The sequence below is a fragment of the Hyaloscypha bicolor genome (assembly GCF_002865645.1).
Source record: "Hyaloscypha bicolor E unplaced genomic scaffold K444scaffold_87, whole genome shotgun sequence".
Lineage (NCBI taxonomy): Eukaryota > Fungi > Ascomycota > Leotiomycetes > Helotiales > Hyaloscyphaceae > Hyaloscypha > Hyaloscypha bicolor.
Window position 1 is genome coordinate 3,071,531 of NW_020194589.1, and position 16,876 is coordinate 3,088,406.

At 49.4% G+C, this 16,876-nt stretch overlaps 8 protein-coding genes across 8 annotated transcripts; 5 read left to right on the plus strand and 3 right to left on the minus strand.

Moving 5' to 3' along the window:
- The first annotated feature begins 654 nt into the window (after positions 1–654).
- Positions 655–2,737, plus strand: K444DRAFT_664376 (cytochrome P450). Its single transcript, XM_024886950.1, has 3 exons — positions 655–1,997; positions 2,060–2,282; positions 2,341–2,737. The coding sequence occupies exons 1-3, from the start codon at positions 884–886 to the stop codon at positions 2,552–2,554; spliced, it is 1,551 nt and encodes a 516-aa protein (XP_024736169.1). The 5' UTR covers positions 655–883; the 3' UTR covers positions 2,555–2,737.
- Positions 2,695–4,902, plus strand: K444DRAFT_428639 (uncharacterized protein). The gene is made up of 5 exons (XM_024872751.1): positions 2,695–3,149; positions 3,397–3,602; positions 3,657–3,944; positions 4,006–4,156; positions 4,277–4,902. Exons 1-5 carry the CDS (start codon positions 2,896–2,898, stop codon positions 4,740–4,742), a joined length of 1,365 nt encoding a protein of 454 aa, XP_024736170.1. The 5' UTR covers positions 2,695–2,895; the 3' UTR covers positions 4,743–4,902.
- Positions 4,586–7,219, minus strand: K444DRAFT_653398 (cysteine proteinase; the record flags this gene model as incomplete). The annotated part of the gene is made up of 2 exons (XM_024885877.1): positions 4,586–5,356; positions 5,474–7,219. The coding sequence occupies 2 exons, from the start codon at positions 7,217–7,219 to the stop codon at positions 5,063–5,065; spliced, it is 2,040 nt and encodes a 679-aa protein (XP_024736171.1). The 3' UTR covers positions 4,586–5,062.
- Positions 7,220–7,469: 250 nt separating this feature from the next.
- Positions 7,470–7,895, plus strand: K444DRAFT_481814 (uncharacterized protein; the record flags this gene model as incomplete). Its single annotated transcript, XM_024873009.1, has 2 exons — positions 7,470–7,503; positions 7,558–7,895. Coding segments are annotated over 2 exons (372 nt in total), but the record flags the coding sequence as incomplete, so codon positions are not given.
- Positions 7,896–8,540: 645 nt separating this feature from the next.
- K444DRAFT_531730 (uncharacterized protein) lies at positions 8,541–9,989 on the plus strand (the record flags this gene model as incomplete). Its single annotated transcript, XM_024875018.1, has 2 exons — positions 8,541–9,778; positions 9,860–9,989. The coding sequence occupies 2 exons, from the start codon at positions 8,541–8,543 to the stop codon at positions 9,987–9,989; spliced, it is 1,368 nt and encodes a 455-aa protein (XP_024736173.1).
- A 94-nt stretch (positions 9,990–10,083) lies between these two features.
- Positions 10,084–12,210, minus strand: K444DRAFT_531515 (DNA polymerase alpha, subunit B; the record flags this gene model as incomplete). Its single annotated transcript, XM_024874990.1, has 4 exons — positions 10,084–10,257; positions 10,305–11,625; positions 11,673–11,837; positions 11,885–12,210. 4 exons carry the CDS (start codon positions 12,208–12,210, stop codon positions 10,084–10,086), a joined length of 1,986 nt encoding a protein of 661 aa, XP_024736174.1.
- A 382-nt stretch (positions 12,211–12,592) lies between these two features.
- Positions 12,593–13,894, minus strand: K444DRAFT_630880 (uncharacterized protein; the record flags this gene model as incomplete). Its single annotated transcript, XM_024883275.1, has 1 exon — positions 12,593–13,894. The coding sequence occupies one exon, from the start codon at positions 13,892–13,894 to the stop codon at positions 12,593–12,595; it is 1,302 nt and encodes a 433-aa protein (XP_024736175.1).
- A 907-nt stretch (positions 13,895–14,801) lies between these two features.
- K444DRAFT_428729 (uncharacterized protein) lies at positions 14,802–16,853 on the plus strand. The gene is made up of 3 exons (XM_024872752.1): positions 14,802–15,050; positions 15,108–15,972; positions 16,024–16,853. The coding sequence occupies exons 2-3, from the start codon at positions 15,247–15,249 to the stop codon at positions 16,681–16,683; spliced, it is 1,386 nt and encodes a 461-aa protein (XP_024736176.1). The 5' UTR covers positions 14,802–15,050; positions 15,108–15,246; the 3' UTR covers positions 16,684–16,853.
- Positions 16,854–16,876: the final 23 nt, after the last annotated feature.

The window sequence follows — 16,876 nt, forward strand, 5'->3', positions numbered from 1 at the left end:
GGGCCACCCCCCAAAATCAATGTCCTTCGCTAAATTTGTGGCACGGACCAGCCAGCTGGAAGTACCTCCTATACAAATTTACTATGTGAAATACTTGGCCCAGCCGCTTTCACGACCCACCACGGCACGGGTAACCTCAGCATTTCAAGTTCCAAGCCCCGAGGCTGACGCAGTGACGCTCATGCCAGGCTTCGGCGTTGGGCTGTCGGCCGGTTTGGGCGGCCGTGCGAATCGTACGGAGCGGAGAGTCCTCCCAATTCCAGGTGTGACTTACAGCGTGCATCGAGCTGAGTGCCGCTACCACATCTCTAATTGGTCAAACGTACGACTCTCGCTCTAGTGTGTGAGTCGGCCGCCATATTAGGGATGTATAAAAGCGTAATATAATAATTACATAATAACGCCAATTGGCGTAATTATATAATAAGGTCTGCCATTCACCAGATTATTATGATATGAAGTCAAGTGTAATTTACGCATAAGTTAGGACTAGGCATAAATTAAGCAAATTTGGGCGTCTCCGTCCGTTTGGGCGTACCCAAGTCCCCTTCTCCCTTACGAGCTAGCCTTTCCATAATAGGTTAGCGTATAATAATAATATCATAACCCGTTTTTCTCCGTTACACTACATTTTTATAACGACAGTCCAAAGTACGTAATTCTTACATCCCTACGCTATATTGATTCAGCTCCTAGGGGAAAGCCCGCTGATTTCCGTGTTCGTCCACACCTCCTCTTTTTGTATGAGACGAGACGAACGATGATGGCCTGTCGTTTGGGTCTTTAGCGCTATGCAGCTCACTACTTCTATCAGCTGCTGTCTCCTCCTTCAGTTTGCTGGAACTGGAAAACGTTCTCCATTTCAAAATATTCCATTTCCATCATGGAGCAATCCACCGCTTTCCAAGCGTTGACACAAGCTCCTAAGTTTTACGTCGTCTTGTCCACTATTGCACTCCTCGCCTTATGGAAGATCCAATCATGGGCAGTTATGCATCGCCGCAAGTCGAAGTTCATGAGAGAGCATGGATGCCAAGATCCAGCGAAATATCCGAACAAAGATCCAATCTTCGGCCTGGACTTATTGTGGGACAACTATCAGAGTATGAGGAACCATAGGATACTGCCCAAAATGGCCGGTCGATTCCAGAAAGTTGGTGCGAACACCTACTCATTCCTTCTCGCAGGGCGGCACAGGTTAAGCACGGTCGAGCCAGAGAACGTGAAGGCGTTGCTCTCTACGAAATTCACAAGCTTCATGCTCCCACCAAGACGGACCCATGTGTTGAAACAGTTTATCGGTGAATCCATCTTTGCTTCCAACGGTCCTCAATGGCAGCACTCACGGGCTATCATCCGACCGCATCTGGCCAAGGACAGCTTCATCGATTCGGAGATGTCAAGATTTGAGAAGCACTTTGGCCGTCTGTTATCGTCTATCCCAAGAGACCGCTCGACAATTGATCTTCAACCGCTATTCTTCTCGTTTACGATGGATGCTGCAATCGACATGTTGACAGGCAAGGACCTGCAGTCGGAAGAACAGCGGGCTCTTGCGAAAGATGACAACATCGTCGAATTATTCGACGATGCCCAAAGACTCCTCGCGTTTCGTGCTATCATGCCTTTTGGCGAGATGTCAGCCAAAGAGAAGGGGAACATCAAGCGGTGCCACAATTGGGTTGATCGATGCGTTGTCCAAGCTATGCAGGAGCACAAATTAGGCAAAGTCGTTGAAGCCGGGGAGAAACGTTGCTTCTTGCAAAAGCTCGTCACGGAGATGGATGATGTTGTCCAGATACGGTCTGAATTGATCGCCCTTCTCATTGCCGGCCGCGACACTACGGCATCCACTCTGAGCTCTTTGTGGTTCGTGTTAGCAAAGAGACCAGACGTCGTCGCGAAGCTGCAAGCTGAAGTGGCAGAACTCAATGGCGAACGGCCTGGATTTACTCGGTTGAAGCAGATGACTTATGTTCAGCATACAGTCCGAGAAGGTAAGTTTTCGTCTGAGATATTTCATTCTTAGAACTACGGATAGCTGACGATGAACCCCCAGTGCTCCGGCTCTATCCACCAGTTCCAGCTGCTGGTTTCGAGGCGACCGAAGATACGTTCCTTCCTGTCGGCGGAGGAGCGGACGGGAAAAGCCCCATCTTCGTCCCAAAAGGGCAAGCTATTGCCTACAGCGTCTATGCCTTACATAGACGTAAAGACATCTATGGCCCGGATGCGGAAATGTTCAGACCAGAAAGATGGGAGGATAAGTCACTTCGTCCAGGGCAAGTTAACCTCTCCTCCCCCAATCTTCCTTTCGACATCGGCACTAATACACCACAGATGGGGCTATCTTCCCTTCAACGGCGGCCCCCGAGCCTGCCTCGGTCAGCAATTCGCCCTGACGGAGATCGCGTATACCACCGTGAGGTTACTACAGGAGTTCCAGGCCGTGGAATCGCGTGATGACTCTCCGTGGCAGGAAAATTGGATGACGAGCTGTTCTGTCTTGACAGGTTGCCAAGTTTCCTTAATTCCGTATGACGATGTTGTTTGAACCTATCTCTGTTTGGGAAGAATTATGGGAAGGCGTGTGATCGAAAGGTGTTGGTAAATGAACTATATGTGTCCCGAATTGAAAGATTATGGAAGCAAATCCAAGTCCCAGCCAGGAATTTGGTTTTGCTTTTCCCTTACTCTTGGGACACGCCAGCATTATCCATCCGACTTTCATCTCAACAGACGACTCCGTCTTCAAGTTGAACGCACATCAGAAGCTGGTGACGGTGTTGAATTTCTTTTGTGGGCCCGTACCCCTGAATCCTGGCGTTCGCTTGGAGCCAGCGAGATCCAGGGGCGGCCGCAGGCGCGAAGGCAGGGGAGCGGCGCAGCCCCAGAATGCCGCCGGGCACTTCTTCACTTTCAATTCCAAATCTATGTTCTCTCTTTCGAATCTGGGGTTTGGAGACGGAGAAGAGCTTGAAAAACGAATTCAATGCTGGCAAGTGCTATAGATGGAGCTCTCTCAATGTCTGCACCTCTTTTCCAACAATGGCTGGTAAGGATCGACTGGCAGGAAGATCGTCTGATCTCAACTTTCAACGACCTCAACTCCATCCCTATCCGTATCCGTATTTATCACAAGGACAAGGGTATGAACCTTCAAACGGGAGTGGCGTTTTTTCCAATCCAGTCGTTTCCGCCATCAAATTTGTGATTGCTTCAGCCTGCAGTTACTGTAAGATCAAATTCTACGGCACAGCCCTCATGCCATCTCTGATTTAAACTTGGGGGCCCCAAAAGGTTTCGCGATGTATTCAAGTAACTCGCATTGTATTTTTTGCGAGACTGTTCATATGTTCGTTTTGTTTTCAATATGTTGGAAGCTGAATTTTTCAGGATGAGGTTGTTTGGAAGGAAAGAATTGGTTCTGCAGTTGTGTGTTGCTGCGTTTGGGGTTCGCGGAGCAGCAGCTGCTCTCGCGTTTACAGGATCATTGGATGGGCTTACGGCTGGAGCACCGTTTGATGTCAAGTGGTCTGGGGCCATTGGGACATCGACTTTAACTTTGTTAAGTGGGAGCACAGTAGTCAACAAGATTGCTTGTGCGTTGAGCAACTTAAAATATCTGGACGTCATGGGCTAATTGATCTCTTTAGTTGGGATCTCAGATCAGCATCTACTGTGGAGTCCATATGCGTTTACCCCAGCTGGCTCGTACATTCTCCAGCTCGGCGATACATCTGGCCAGACAGCAACCTCCAAGTTCACCATGCTCGCAGCGGGAACGAATCCCTCGTCCACAGCTCTCCATTTCACGAATGCCGAGTTCGATATAACAGCCGGGGCGCCCTTCAACGTGACATGGACTGGAGCACAGGGAACAACCAGTTTATCCCTCCAGCAAGGAGACTCCAACAGCATCAAAACAGCAGATGTGATTCTCAGTATGCCCTCGACCCCCCTCCCTCTCTCTCATCCATGAACTAAATTAACCTCCTCCCAAAGGCTCTATAACAGACGACTTCGTAGTCTGGACACCCTACGCTACGACGGAACCTGGATCGTACATCCTCCGGCTCGATGACTCCTCCAACGACTTCGCTTACGGTCTAGTCTTCAACATGCAAGCAGCAGGCTCAGGTTCCTCATCAACATCGTAAGTCTCTCCCTCAAACCCCGCACAGACACAAGCCCCCGTCATCCAAAATCCCAGCACCTCCACCACTTCATCAAATACATTCAGCTCCACCTCCACAACTGACCCAGCCGAAAGTAGCAGCAGCAGCACATCTACGCCGACTCCGACGCCCACGAATTCAGCAGGCGCAGGCACGAGCACGAGCACAAACCCCGCCACAAACCCCACCAACGCGTCCTCCCAAAACAACGCTCAAACCAACCAAACCACCTCCCCGACCCCCAGTAAATCCTCCCTCTCACCGGGCGCAAAAGCAGGAATAGGCATCGCCTGCTCGCTGGCCTTTATCTTCCTTCTCACGACCCTATTCTTGTTGTACAGACAATGGAGGCAGAAGAGGGATGTCGTAGAACTGCCTGAGACGAACTCAGCTGGTAGTTTGGGGTTAGGGTACAGAGGGGTCAGGGGGTATTTCACGCCTGGGGAAAACGGGAATGGTGGGATGGTGGAGAAGGGGGGCGGAGAGAGAGAGAACATCGCGGAGATGAGGGGCGAGGGGAGGGTGGAGGAGTTGGATGGGTATGGGGGGAGAGGGGTGGTGTGAGGGGTTGTAACAGGGTTGGGAAGATCAAGAGAAAGGGTTTGAAATGCAATTGTGGGCGTCGTAGGACTTATTGTTGTTTGTGTGACAAAAGAGAATGGTCTGTGAGAATCAAGCCCGAGACGAAGGAGTGAAAGGCTTTCTGGATGCTTGCCTTGCCTGTTAGATCATCGATCGATGGATCCACTCTACTTTCTACAAGCAACCAAAAGTTCGTGCCTATCTCGAGGCAACATGCTAACCAAATCCCAGGAACGCCACGCTATGCAAGAACCAAGACCTACCCAGCCCCAACAAGCCCATTTTACCATTAGGCCTCAAATTCAAACCATAACAAGACTCCCAGAAGGACTAATATTCTCCTTCGCCGCCCCTTCACTACTGAGCCCACCCGTCTGCTGAATATAAGGCGGGACAACGATCGCCTTTGCAGGCTCGTACACTTCTTCGTTCCCCTGTCCTGTCTCTTCAGAATCATAATCTGAGATAGATGTTGCAATGCTTTCTTCTCGTGTCGTGAGACCCGATTCCAGGTATTCGCTTTCCGAGAGATCGTCATCGTCGAAGGTGGGGAGAGGGATGTTTGCTGCTACAGCTAACATCTCTCCTTGATCCGACTGCTCGACCGATTGCAGGGGCTTCTTTGCCGTGTTGGCCATGACGCTTTCCAAGGGTATCGGGTCAACAACCGCTTCTTCTAATTTTTCTTCTTCAACTGGTGTTGATTTGTCTACCACGGGGTTCAATGTTGCTGGGCCTGCAGGTTCAACACAATCGTAGAATAACATGAACGCCCCTCCCTGACTAAGAACAGCTTCCTCAGTGACTTTCGTGACATCGTCATCACTCAGTCGCCACCACTGCTCTTTCTGAGACTCGAATCCCGGATGCTTCTTGTAGCAGATGTAATGGCCGTTCTCATGTCTTCCATAATGTGTGACCACAGCTCGAAGCTCATATATCGGTCCACGTAACCTGGAAGGGTGGCGGCTGCTTGCAACCATCGCCTGTTCAGGATCTAAAAGCCACTCCTCCGTGGAGGCCTCTTCGCTGGCTCCAGAGCTGCCGAGACACCATGATCCGAGATCTAAATTCTTGGGGAAGCGAACTTGGGAGTAGTTCTTTTTCAACTCGCCCGTGAGTTCATCAAACAAACTTCGGTTAACGTGAATGACCAGTGATTTTGGAGGTCTTGCTATGACAGCTTGTCGAGTCTTGGTGGATGATACTCGGTTCTTTGGAGAGATTTTGCATTTCTGATTAAGTGTCTTGTCCTCATAGTCGTCTTCTTCTAACGCTTCATTGACAGCCTCAAGTCTTTCCCTGCACTGTTGGTGAACTGGTGAGTCGCTGGCCGTATCCTTGGTTCGATCGAAGACGGCAGAAAGCTGTCTTTGGAACTTCAGAAGGGTGCATTTTCCACATTCAACGCCTTCGATCTTCTCCAGCTTTGTATACTCATCGAAACATTCCAGCACATCGTACCCCCAATTTTTTCCTAAGGGTACTGTCAAGCAGTTGAAAGGTATCATCGAAAGTCCTTCTGAGTATCCACATTGCGTGCACCCAACTCGTTGGGCGATCAACCCCTCTAGCGGATTTCGGAAGGTTGATATTGGCAGCACCTCCGAGTTTGTCGATTTTGAGTCCAAAGAGTCGTCAGACTCAAAGCCTTGTGACGTTTGTATCAACTTTGCAACTTTCCCCACCTCCTTATCTATCTCATCCAAGACCTTTGAGAAGTATTCCTGCGCATCTTGCTGCTGCCAACTACTCATATTCTTCAACGTCGCGGGAGTCCAAATCCTCTTCCCATTATTCGCCGGATCATTCAGCGTCGCAATCAGCCCTTTCAACGCCTCCGCCATCTTCATCTCAGGTTTCAAAACCCCCTCCACCAATTCCTCTTCGATCTTCGGGTTCGTGAGATATCCTGATAGAGAATCCAGCGACGCCAGCCCTTGGAGAACGCTGTTCTGATAGCAAGAATTATCCCAATTTCCCAACCCCGCAGGTCGCCCTTCTGCTGTTTGCACAGTCATATTTATGCCGGGAAGAGTCGAGATTCTCCTCCGCCCGGCTTGCGCAACGGATCCTATAATTCCTCCCGGTTTGTCCAAGCCGAGTAGCCGCCGCATGGTTTCGCTCTTCGCCGCATGAGTTCGAGGGATGCCTTTCAAGGCGGGGTTCGCGATGCGGAGAGGGTTTGTGTAGGTCTCGATTGCATCGAGTAATCGCGGAGGTGTGAGGTAGACTAGGACGTTCCAGAGGAGCTCTGGGAGAGGCAAAAGGTCGTAATCGAGGAGGAAGAATATGTGGTAGGCGATGGGTATGAAACAAAATATCAGCGGTACAGTGAAGCCCACGCTGGCGAATCTATTCGAGCCGTAAATGCCTTCTCGATAGTCCTGATGGTATCCTGGCAAGATGTTAGGATCACCGTCGAAGAGGTCGTCCAGTCGCTGATTGTAAGGATTCATGGCAAGGCATATAGACTCGTTGTTGCCCGTAGACTGGAAAAGAGTTCCAATGTGTAGGAGGAAGGGAAGATAATGAGTTGTGGTCAGCTGTTCGCTGATGTTGTTGGGAAGAAGTCTCGAGGACGAATGTGGCTTGTAGTCAGAATCGACAGACCGGCATGTGAGCAGCGCCAAGAAATGGAACTTCGAGAAATTCCGGCGTATTTCGCGACCCCACATCCTTGAGAAAATCCATCATTGCACATTCACAATGGCCAAAACTGCGCCCCCCAAAAAGAAAGGCGGTACGTACTTAAAGCTCCCGCTCCTTGATTAATCAGTTACTAACAACATTCTAGTTGCTTCGGTGCATTCTCGCGCGGCAAAACGAGCATCTTCTCCAGGTATCGACCTCGACAAGTCGCTCAAGGATGTCAAGCCTCCCGAGACAAAGACGCAACGACCCTCGGTCCTAGCGATTCATCAAGGCGCTGGAATTTCGAAGAAGTCTAAGAATGGGAGGAAGGCGGTTTTGAGTGCGAAAGCAAAGAAACGACAAGAGAAAGGAATGGATCGCGCCGAGGCGGTGATGGACAAGAAGGAGAAAAAGGTTGAGAAGAGTAAGGGCAAGGCCAGGACTGTTCAAGAGAGAGCCAAGGCTTGGGATGAGCTAAATAAGAGGATGTTGGCGAAGAAGGCTCGGGAAGAGGCTTTAGCGTTGGAAAAACTTGAGAAGGAGAATTGGGTTGACGAAGACGAGGAGAAGATGGAGGATGTCGAGGTCGAAGATGGTCTTGCTACGAAAAGTGCTGTCTCTGCAGCTGTGCCAGAGTCGATACCTTTGCCGCTACCTACAGAGGAAGAGGACGAAATTCTATGAATGGAATTGGGAGGGATTCCGCACCTGGCTGGCGTTTGGGCTTGGGGGACTTCAGGAAAATGATGGCTTTGATACCACTAGATTTGGCAAATATTGTAAATTCAGACGAGTTGCTGCAAGAATTGCAATTTCTTGTAACCAGCATTTTCTACCCGGAAGGAGCACACATGAAAATATTCTTCCCGGCAAGACCAACATAGGGCCTTGAACTAACTTTTTATGAAGCTTGTCTCTGAAAAAGCAAAGGACTTCAGAGGGCAAACTTATGGCCGTAGAATGTCTTCATTGCCATCTACATAAATTTCATCTTCACCGCCAGCATCCTCCAAAGCCACCCCTGCAGCCTCGCGAAAAACTAAGCCCAAATTCTCTCTAGCGTTCAGCCTCGTCAAAACGCAGTTCACCTCCACCAAAGTTACCCATTAACATTCCCTCCCCCACCATCCTCTACAAACCCTCAAAATGCCTCCCAAGCGCATGACCGCGAACCCCAGGGCAGCGCCTCGTTATCGACCAGGCAAAGCCGTCGCCGAAGAGCCCTCATCATCAGAATCCGAGAGCGATGGCGAAGAAGCGCAAGCCGCCAAACCAATTCCAGCACCGCCGAAAGCAAGTACAGCAAGCGGCATTGCAAGCAATCTAAGCAAGGTCGATTTGAATGAGCGGCGGAAACAGGCTGCTGCGAAAGAGGCGGCTAGGATAGAGGAGGGGAGGGCTTTGAAAGCGGCAGAGGAAGAAGGATTTGTGACGGAGGAAGAGAGTGAAGAGGAATCGGGCAGTGAGGAGGAAAGTGGAAGTGAAGAGGAAGAGAGCAGCGAGGAGGAGGCGCCAAGACGGGTGTTGATGCGTCCGACTTTTATCAAGAAGGATAAGAGGGATAAATTGAGTGGAGCGGATGCTAGTAAGAAGGACGATGAGAAGACGGAGGAGGAGTTGATAAGGGAAGAAGAGGAGAGGAGGAGGAAAGCCGCGGATGAGATTGTCGAGGAGCAGATTCGGAAGGATGTTGCGGCTAAGGCGGCGGGGAAGAAGAATTGGGATGATGACGAGGAGGGCGATGAGGTGGATGATGTGGATGATGTTGATCCAGAGGCTGAGTACGCTGCATGGAAATTACGGGAGCTAAAACGGATCAAGAGAGAGAGGGAAGCTATTGAGGAACGGGAAAAGGAACTCGAGGAAATTGAGAGAAGGAAAAATCTTACGGGAGAAGAGCGGAAGAGGGAAGATGATGAGTTCATTGCAAAGCAAAAAGAGGAGAAGGAAGGGAAGGGCAAAATGGGGTTCATGCAGAAGTACTATCACAAAGGTGCTTTCTTTCAGGACGATGCTAAAGCGGAGGGTCTGGATCGGAGAGAAATTATGGGCTCGAGATTCGCCGATGATGTTAATCGCGAATTATTGCCACAAGCTTTACAGATGAGGGATATGACGAAAATCGGGAAGAAGGGTGCTACGAAGTACAAGGATCTCAAGTCTGAAGATACAGGTCGTTGGGGTCAGTTTGACGATAAACATCGAAAGGGAACTGGAGGCTTTAACAACGACGAACGATTCATGCCGGATAGAGACCGTGATCGTGGAGGGGCAAGTGGTGCGAATAGCATGCCCGTTGCTGATCGGAAGAAAGCTACTGGAGCCCCTGAAGGACCAAGGGCAATGCGGGAAGGGGGTGAGCGGTCAAGAGATAGTGGCGATACGTATCGACCCGGAAGAGACGGCGGAGACCATTCACGATCAAGAGACGGCGGCGATTCATATCGACGTGGCAGAGACGATAGAGAACGGTCACGATCAAGATCACCGAGACGGGACAGGGATAGGGATGACCGAAATCGTCGGAAACGGAGTACTTCAAGGGATTTGGACCGTTATGAAAGCGACAAGCGCCGAAGAGTAGACTCAAGGTAGCGCCAATATCTAATCCAACCTGCCACATTACTGTTCATCACTCCATTGCCCATTATCATTTACGCCGTGCTCCCACCACAACCTATACATGCATTTATATCCTAACAATATCAACCCGAGCCCGTTCAAACACTTGATGTGCAACCACTGATGAGCCTCTCTCCTCGTCCGTAAGAGGACGTGGATATACTGTCATCTTCGCGTAGGTACCTGTTTTCTTTTGTTTTGACAGATACCCAGGGTTGACAACGACAACACTTTCGACCACCTGTACGAAATTAGAACTATTCGAGACTTCTACAGACAGCTACTCACTTTTGCGAAATGTTGTATAGAGCTTGGAACAATCAATACGTCCGGCCTCACATTAATCATCTCCCCCAGTTTCAGGTAACTTGTATCAAGCATTGCTCCAGCTGGTATTCCGGATTTCGTACCCGTCTTCGGCAAGCTCTCTCTGTCGACTGGAGGAAACAAGGGGAAGAAGTTACGCTGCTCAACCATATACTTTGGTAGTCGAGTAAGGATTGAAGGATCCTTTTTGCTCCCGCCAGTCACTTCAGCAATCCTCAACTCGGTGAGAATGTCTTGTGACGAGATTCCAATGATTACCTCGTTGAGTGACAGAGTCATTGGATTGCCAATGATTTTGACAGACTTGGGAAGGCCAAGGTCCTTCCGTGGGAACGGCTCTTGTGGCCAGGAGACGTGCTTGCTGATTGCGTCTTTGACGGACGGGACAAGAAGAATGGTGATGTGTGGATTGGCTGAACAGAGCTGGATGAATGCGGGTGAAACGAGGTATTTGAAAACCGTTGACATGGTGGCCGTGTCTGGCTCTTTCATAGCCTCGTCTGGTAGGTCGAAATCCCCTGAAGCGATGAGAGGGTGGTCGATGTCTAGGAAGGGTCCAACAAGAATTAGTGCATCTGCATAGGAGTCCGCAGCTTGACTGCAGAGAGCATGCAGGGGCTCAAAATCCAGATTGTCATCTGTTGTGTAAGGTCCAGAGCCGATAATTATATTCAAAGGTGCCGCTGCCGAATCTGAATCCATTGCATCGGGGCCTCCCTTCAGTCTCTGTAGGTGTGCTTCAAGTCCAGATGGTGTTGAGGCAGCGCTGGGCAACAACGGAGCTTCCAACACTTCACTAACTTTAAAGGAATCCCCAGAAGCATTGATACCTTTCAATGCGACTATTTGACCAGGGAAGAATTGGAAGCCTTTGAGAGCGTCGACTTTCAGTGGTATTCTTAATCCTGCACCCATCCGCCGTGAAGTCTCGAGGACGAGGGATGAAGCATTCAGTCTCCCTTCTAAAGCATCCGAGGCAATCCGTCCTATTGCAACAATCTCGTTTGTACTTTGACTTGCAGCACTTCCAAAAGCCGAGTCCTCTAGCTTGTGATGTGTTTGGATCAAAGCCATGAAGTCGTCTATCCTCTCGTCCAGGATCTCAGAAGCCTCCGAAGACTTCATAGCCATTGGTTTATAAGAGAGCTTCTTCATATCGGAATTGGCCGTGAGTTTGATTCGAGGTTCTCCATAAGGTGCTATCGGAGGTTCTGGGAGTTCTAGATGATCATTGAGAATTTCGATTGTCTGGCCAGCATTTGGTCTGTCATGGAAGGAAACGCTGTACATAATTAGTCTGGCATCTGCGTAGAAGCTATTTCAACATACGTTTGGCCACTCTGCTCGCCAGGCTTGTATGGTGTCTTGAAGTCTGGCGGACTGCTTGCTGGCTCTGCTTTCACTCTTGATAGGGACGGTGTCTCGAACTTCTTCCTTGTGCCGGCTTTATTTGTGGATCCAACTTTTGGTGTGTTAGGAACGAGGCCGTCCAACCTGAACACACATCAGCTCAGAAGATCTGTAGGTTCAAGTCTCCCTACATTCCAAAAACATCACCATTACTGGCCACGCTTCGAGGCGTGGCTCCTCCACGTTTGTTCGAACTCAACAGATGTGCTTTTGTTCGATTGTCGCGCTCCAGGCCGTCCTGGATATCCTGTTTGAGGGCCCTCACAGTTTCTATGGTCAACTTCATATCATCCGCCCCCATCTTCATGCTGTACGACTCCCATTTGTACCATAGTTCCTGCGTGTCGATTGAGTGGAGGCGCATAATAGACATCAATTCAGCCAGGACATCTGGTTCAATTTCTGCGCCCACAGGGGCAAATCGTTCCTTGAGCTCGGCTTCTACAGATTCGGCCATTATGAAGCGTCGTTGTTGTCGAGAGGTTAATTTTGGCTCAAGCTGGGAATCTGGAGAAGACGCGTCGAAGTCGCGTACGCAGTATGGCGCGTTAAGGGGTCTTGGCACTTTGGCCCCACTTTTCTCGGCTGACCTCCTGGACTCACGTCAAGAGCAGCAAAAGTGATATATATACCTTTCAGCCATGAAGCCAGTGAGTTTGGTAGTGATAGCAAAATGGCTTATTTGAGTATATGCGGCCATTCGCCCCATTTTTCTATTCAAATGTTCGGTTTTCGGGTTCTTGATCGACAGCTCATGAAAAGATTTGTTTCAAAATTCCTGCCTAGGTAGAGCTGTGGGCTCTTCCATATTTCAATGTTTAAGCATCTGCCGTACTCTCCTATTCAACCTCGTCCCCAAACAGATACAAAAGACATCGGGAAGCTTGACCTCCAAATCGATCGGCAAAGGCGTCGCTCGCATCTCTATAAATGCGTCCCTCTTCGTTATACAGAGGTAATCTCCATCCCTCCGTGATGAATTTCCAAGGCTTGATTCCAGCTGGGTAGCAGCGGAACCACTCATCTCTATCCCACACGCCCTCAAGATTTACAGCGGGTAGGCAATCTTTCAAAACCTCGCTAAATTGAGGGCTCTTATCAAACGGCCCAGCTATTCTCTGTGTCGATCTCCCCCTTTGTCTTTTTGCGTACAACGGATTGAGAGAATGAAACATATAGCACCGCTTTTCGATTGCAATTGAGTCGTTCTCATTCCACCCGTCTCTCCATGCAGCTTCCCATGCGCGATCTCTCCATATTCTTTCGAGCTCTCTGAGGTATTCCGATCCGTGGTTGGCTCCTCGCTGATACCAAGTGCTGAACCGATGCAAACGCAGCATGTCTGCAGTCTCTCCTTCTTCTCCATCCAAGGCGAGGTCGAAGTGAGCGTAGAGGATGTCTGACCTTTCTTTGGCCTTCTCGTCGGACCTTGTCTCTTGATCTGCTTCTTGTGCCGTTATTTCGCCCATCAAAAACTCACGCATCTCGCATGGAAGTTGGCCAAGTTTCATACTTGGAAGAAATGAAGCGAATGAGTAGAGCGGAAGCCACACAATACTAAAGTCGTACTCGGGCACAAATGATGGAGCGTCCTGGATAAGTAGAATGGTCGTCTTTGGCCACCCTCCCTCGTACCATTTCCCTGTTCCTAAATCAAGCAATTCGAGCTCAATGTTGTGCAGGCCGCCTTTTTTAGCTTCCAAAAGAATTTCTGTGAGGTCTCTCATCTTGAAAAAGAGACAGATGATTTGACCTTGATCTTCCCTTCCAGGAATATGTTGCGTGGCTTCGATGCTGATTGTGACTTGCTTCAGTCTCTTATATGGAAGGTTCGCGAATCCCCGTGTTCTGGCGTCTTCCAGGCCTTTCACATGCCATTTCGCACCTCGAGAGTTCTCAAAGCACAACCAGGAATTGACCTGATATCTGGGCGATACCCGGATGATAAAAGTCTCATGGTCGTACACTTTCGCAGAGAGTTCTTCGTATACTTGACGACATGTTCCGAGACTGGCCAGGTTATTCTTCGTATGTGGATTCGATTGGTCGCCTCTCGGAGCACATATATACTCCCATACCATGTCGCGGACTTCACGAGGAAGCCGGTCCAAGATTCCTAGGTTTGGAGTCTGAAGAGTCATTATCCAATAAAGCGTTGTGGGCGCCGTCTGTTTGATCAATGAAGAAAGAATACGGTCGTTATACAGGTCAAGATGCCACAGTGACTTTATTTGTTAATAATTCAGGGCTCGTGGGTAGAAACTCCAGCATTTCTTAGTTCCATGGTGCAATGACCTCTTAGCGTCCAGCCTTGTACCGATATAGCTGGAGTATACTCGCCTAAGGTTTCGGGCCCCTTTTTCAAACTCGCAAGATTTTATTTTTAACAAAAGGACCCAGGGCAGAGCGAACATACATTTTCCTTTCTCGTGGCCAGCACTACCGTGCTAAAAGAGTGTTTTCTCCAGAAAGAATTGGGGGTTTTGGCCTCCGCAGAACTGAACAGGCATGGATACGGGCCTTCACTCCAGCCGAAAGCAGCACCAATTATCCACAAAAACATAGGAAATTTCGCAAAGCTTCCTCCTGAAATCAGAGTCGAAATCTGGCAGCACCTTTCCATCCCAGTGAAACCCAAAGATGACGAAGGGTCGAACGAGGAGTTACCAGGTTCCAAGTTCGACAAGGACATCGAGAAGGGAATGATAGAACGAGAAATGTCTCGACGATGGGAAACACAATAGCGAATGGTGAAATTGAGCAGGCTGCCTTACTTGTACTCGAGCCCGTCTTATCCACTTCGCTCACAACCCTTTCTTGCTAGAGTGCATACAGAACCATGGATTTTACGTGAGATCGAAGGATAATCGATTTTGCACTCTGACATAAATTGAATCTGACAATTCCCTATCTAGAGACACCGGATTATCGCCTTGGCCATTAGTTGGTTGAGAAAGGCAATGAGACGCGGGTCCGGACTTAAAAATAACATATTTGACTCTACGAGTCTCCCTTGCATAAATCACGTGCAGAGCATCGCAGGTGGAGGTGGTCAACCATTGTGTTTTTATTCCTCCAGCCGAGCTACCCTCTCTTTTCTGCGCTTCCTTTGCTCAACTTGCCCCAATTACTCGAGTGCCCTCGAGCGCGCCCCACCGGTGCTTCGTGGGAGTGGTTCTCTCTTACCAAAAGTCCGCCTTCCCCGGCTGCGAACGACGCGGTTCCAAGCGGAATTTGAATGTCAAGAGGATTCTGAGGACGTTCAAATTCCGACTGGTGTTTTAAGGCGAAGCACTAGTGAGCTCTGTCTGATCATTCCCATAAGACCGTCGCTCATCTTTCCGTGGTCTTCAGACACATCAAAGCACAATCCGAATTTGACAGGAAGCCACTCTACCCAGCCTTGTTGCGCATTTCCCAAACAGGAAACCGCTGGACCTAGCACTCTTGCACATTCACATCGGCGGCCGCGGTCGTTCGACACATCGAAACCATGGCGTCAGTTGTACCCGACACCATTGGATATCTTGGGTGGCTTCCTCCAGAAATTAGAGCCCAGATCTGGGGACACTTTTCGATTCAGCCCGGATTCAGATTCAGTTATAAAAAAGCAAAGGACGGTCTCGGCATTCTTCGAACATGCCACTTCTTGCGCGACGAAGTATCGGCAAATATCTATAACAAGGTCGTTTTGACGTTCCATCTTTCGCCGCGCGTCTGCTCTGACACCGGATCATGGCTTTACCTTACAACTTCTGTGGGTGCCAGATGGAACATACATCCAAACAAGGCCGAATTTGATCACTTTCGGGTGCTGCCATATAAAGGACTCAAAGCGATTAAGATTGAGATCGAGGCTCCCAGCCAGGAAGATCCTGGCCAAGTAGTCTTATTGTGGACGAAGATTCAGGACCTCATGGAGCTACTCTCTCAAGCGGAAGAGTTTCCGAGCATCGATATTTACCTTCGGGAGACCAATGCAAGTTGGGCAACAAATGGAACTGCACACAAAACCGTCCCTATCGACCCAGAACATCTTGACGAAGACGAATACGTACCCGACATTGAGGTTGTTTTAATGCCATTGTGCAAGCTACGCAATGTTCGGACAGCTAGCATCCATGTCCCGAAAGGTTTCGTCACAGGAAATCATCTACTGTATCACATCGGGCGGCAGATGGAAACGGCCGAATCTTTCGGCAGGGTACGAAATGGTGATGTATGGGACGATGCTGAAGTCCAAAAAGCGCTGGAGCTCACACAGTTCCAGCTGGACGAGGCCCTAGACGAACTTCCTGGGACAACTGCAAATTTCATGCGAGTGGAAAGGCTCGGCAGATGGTTCAGTAAAGGAGACAAGTCACAGTATGTCGAAGACTGGGCGCGAATTTGCAGAAATAACGAGGCTGCCCGCTTTTTCAATATGCCCGGTAACCTTGCAAACCGCTACGTGCATCTGTTGGCTCTAAATCCGTTGTCCTCGGGAATGAAGATGATCAGATATCAGCTTCACTTGCCTCTCAACCGACGCGCGGACCCTTTCGACGGCCCTGAACCTTTCGAACTACTTTCTCGGTGGAATGGGGCCGAATTCGGGAGATATGTCCAACGAGTATCTAACTTCAGGAGGCTTGGGATAGATCCTTCCAAACAGCCGTGGACTATGATCGAGGACGGTCCGCCAGCGACCAGAGACCAGTGGCATGCTTACTGGGCTGAAGGACTGCCGCCACTCGGTCGATCTGAGACTCTAGAAGAATTAATAAGGTTCACAGGCTTTGGATCACCAAAGACTTCAGAGTTTTCAAAATGGTGCTGGGCATTCTGGAAGGAAATGAAGGAAAGCGAAAAGGAGAGTGAGAATGAAACGAAAGGGGGAAAGTCGGACGAAGAAAAGCCGAAGCTGAGAACGGAACTGATGAGAATGTAATCTTACTAAAATGAAAGGGGCCATCGATGTCTTGCACTTCTCTTGTGTCGACGATAGTTGAGTGCCATAGTAGTACAGCATTCCCGATCTGAAAATGTGTACATTTGACTAGTGAAGAAGAGTCAATATCTTCATTATCGTTGCAGGAACTCCCCAGGCACCAAAATTTAGTGACCGTTTCATTTGAGAAGTG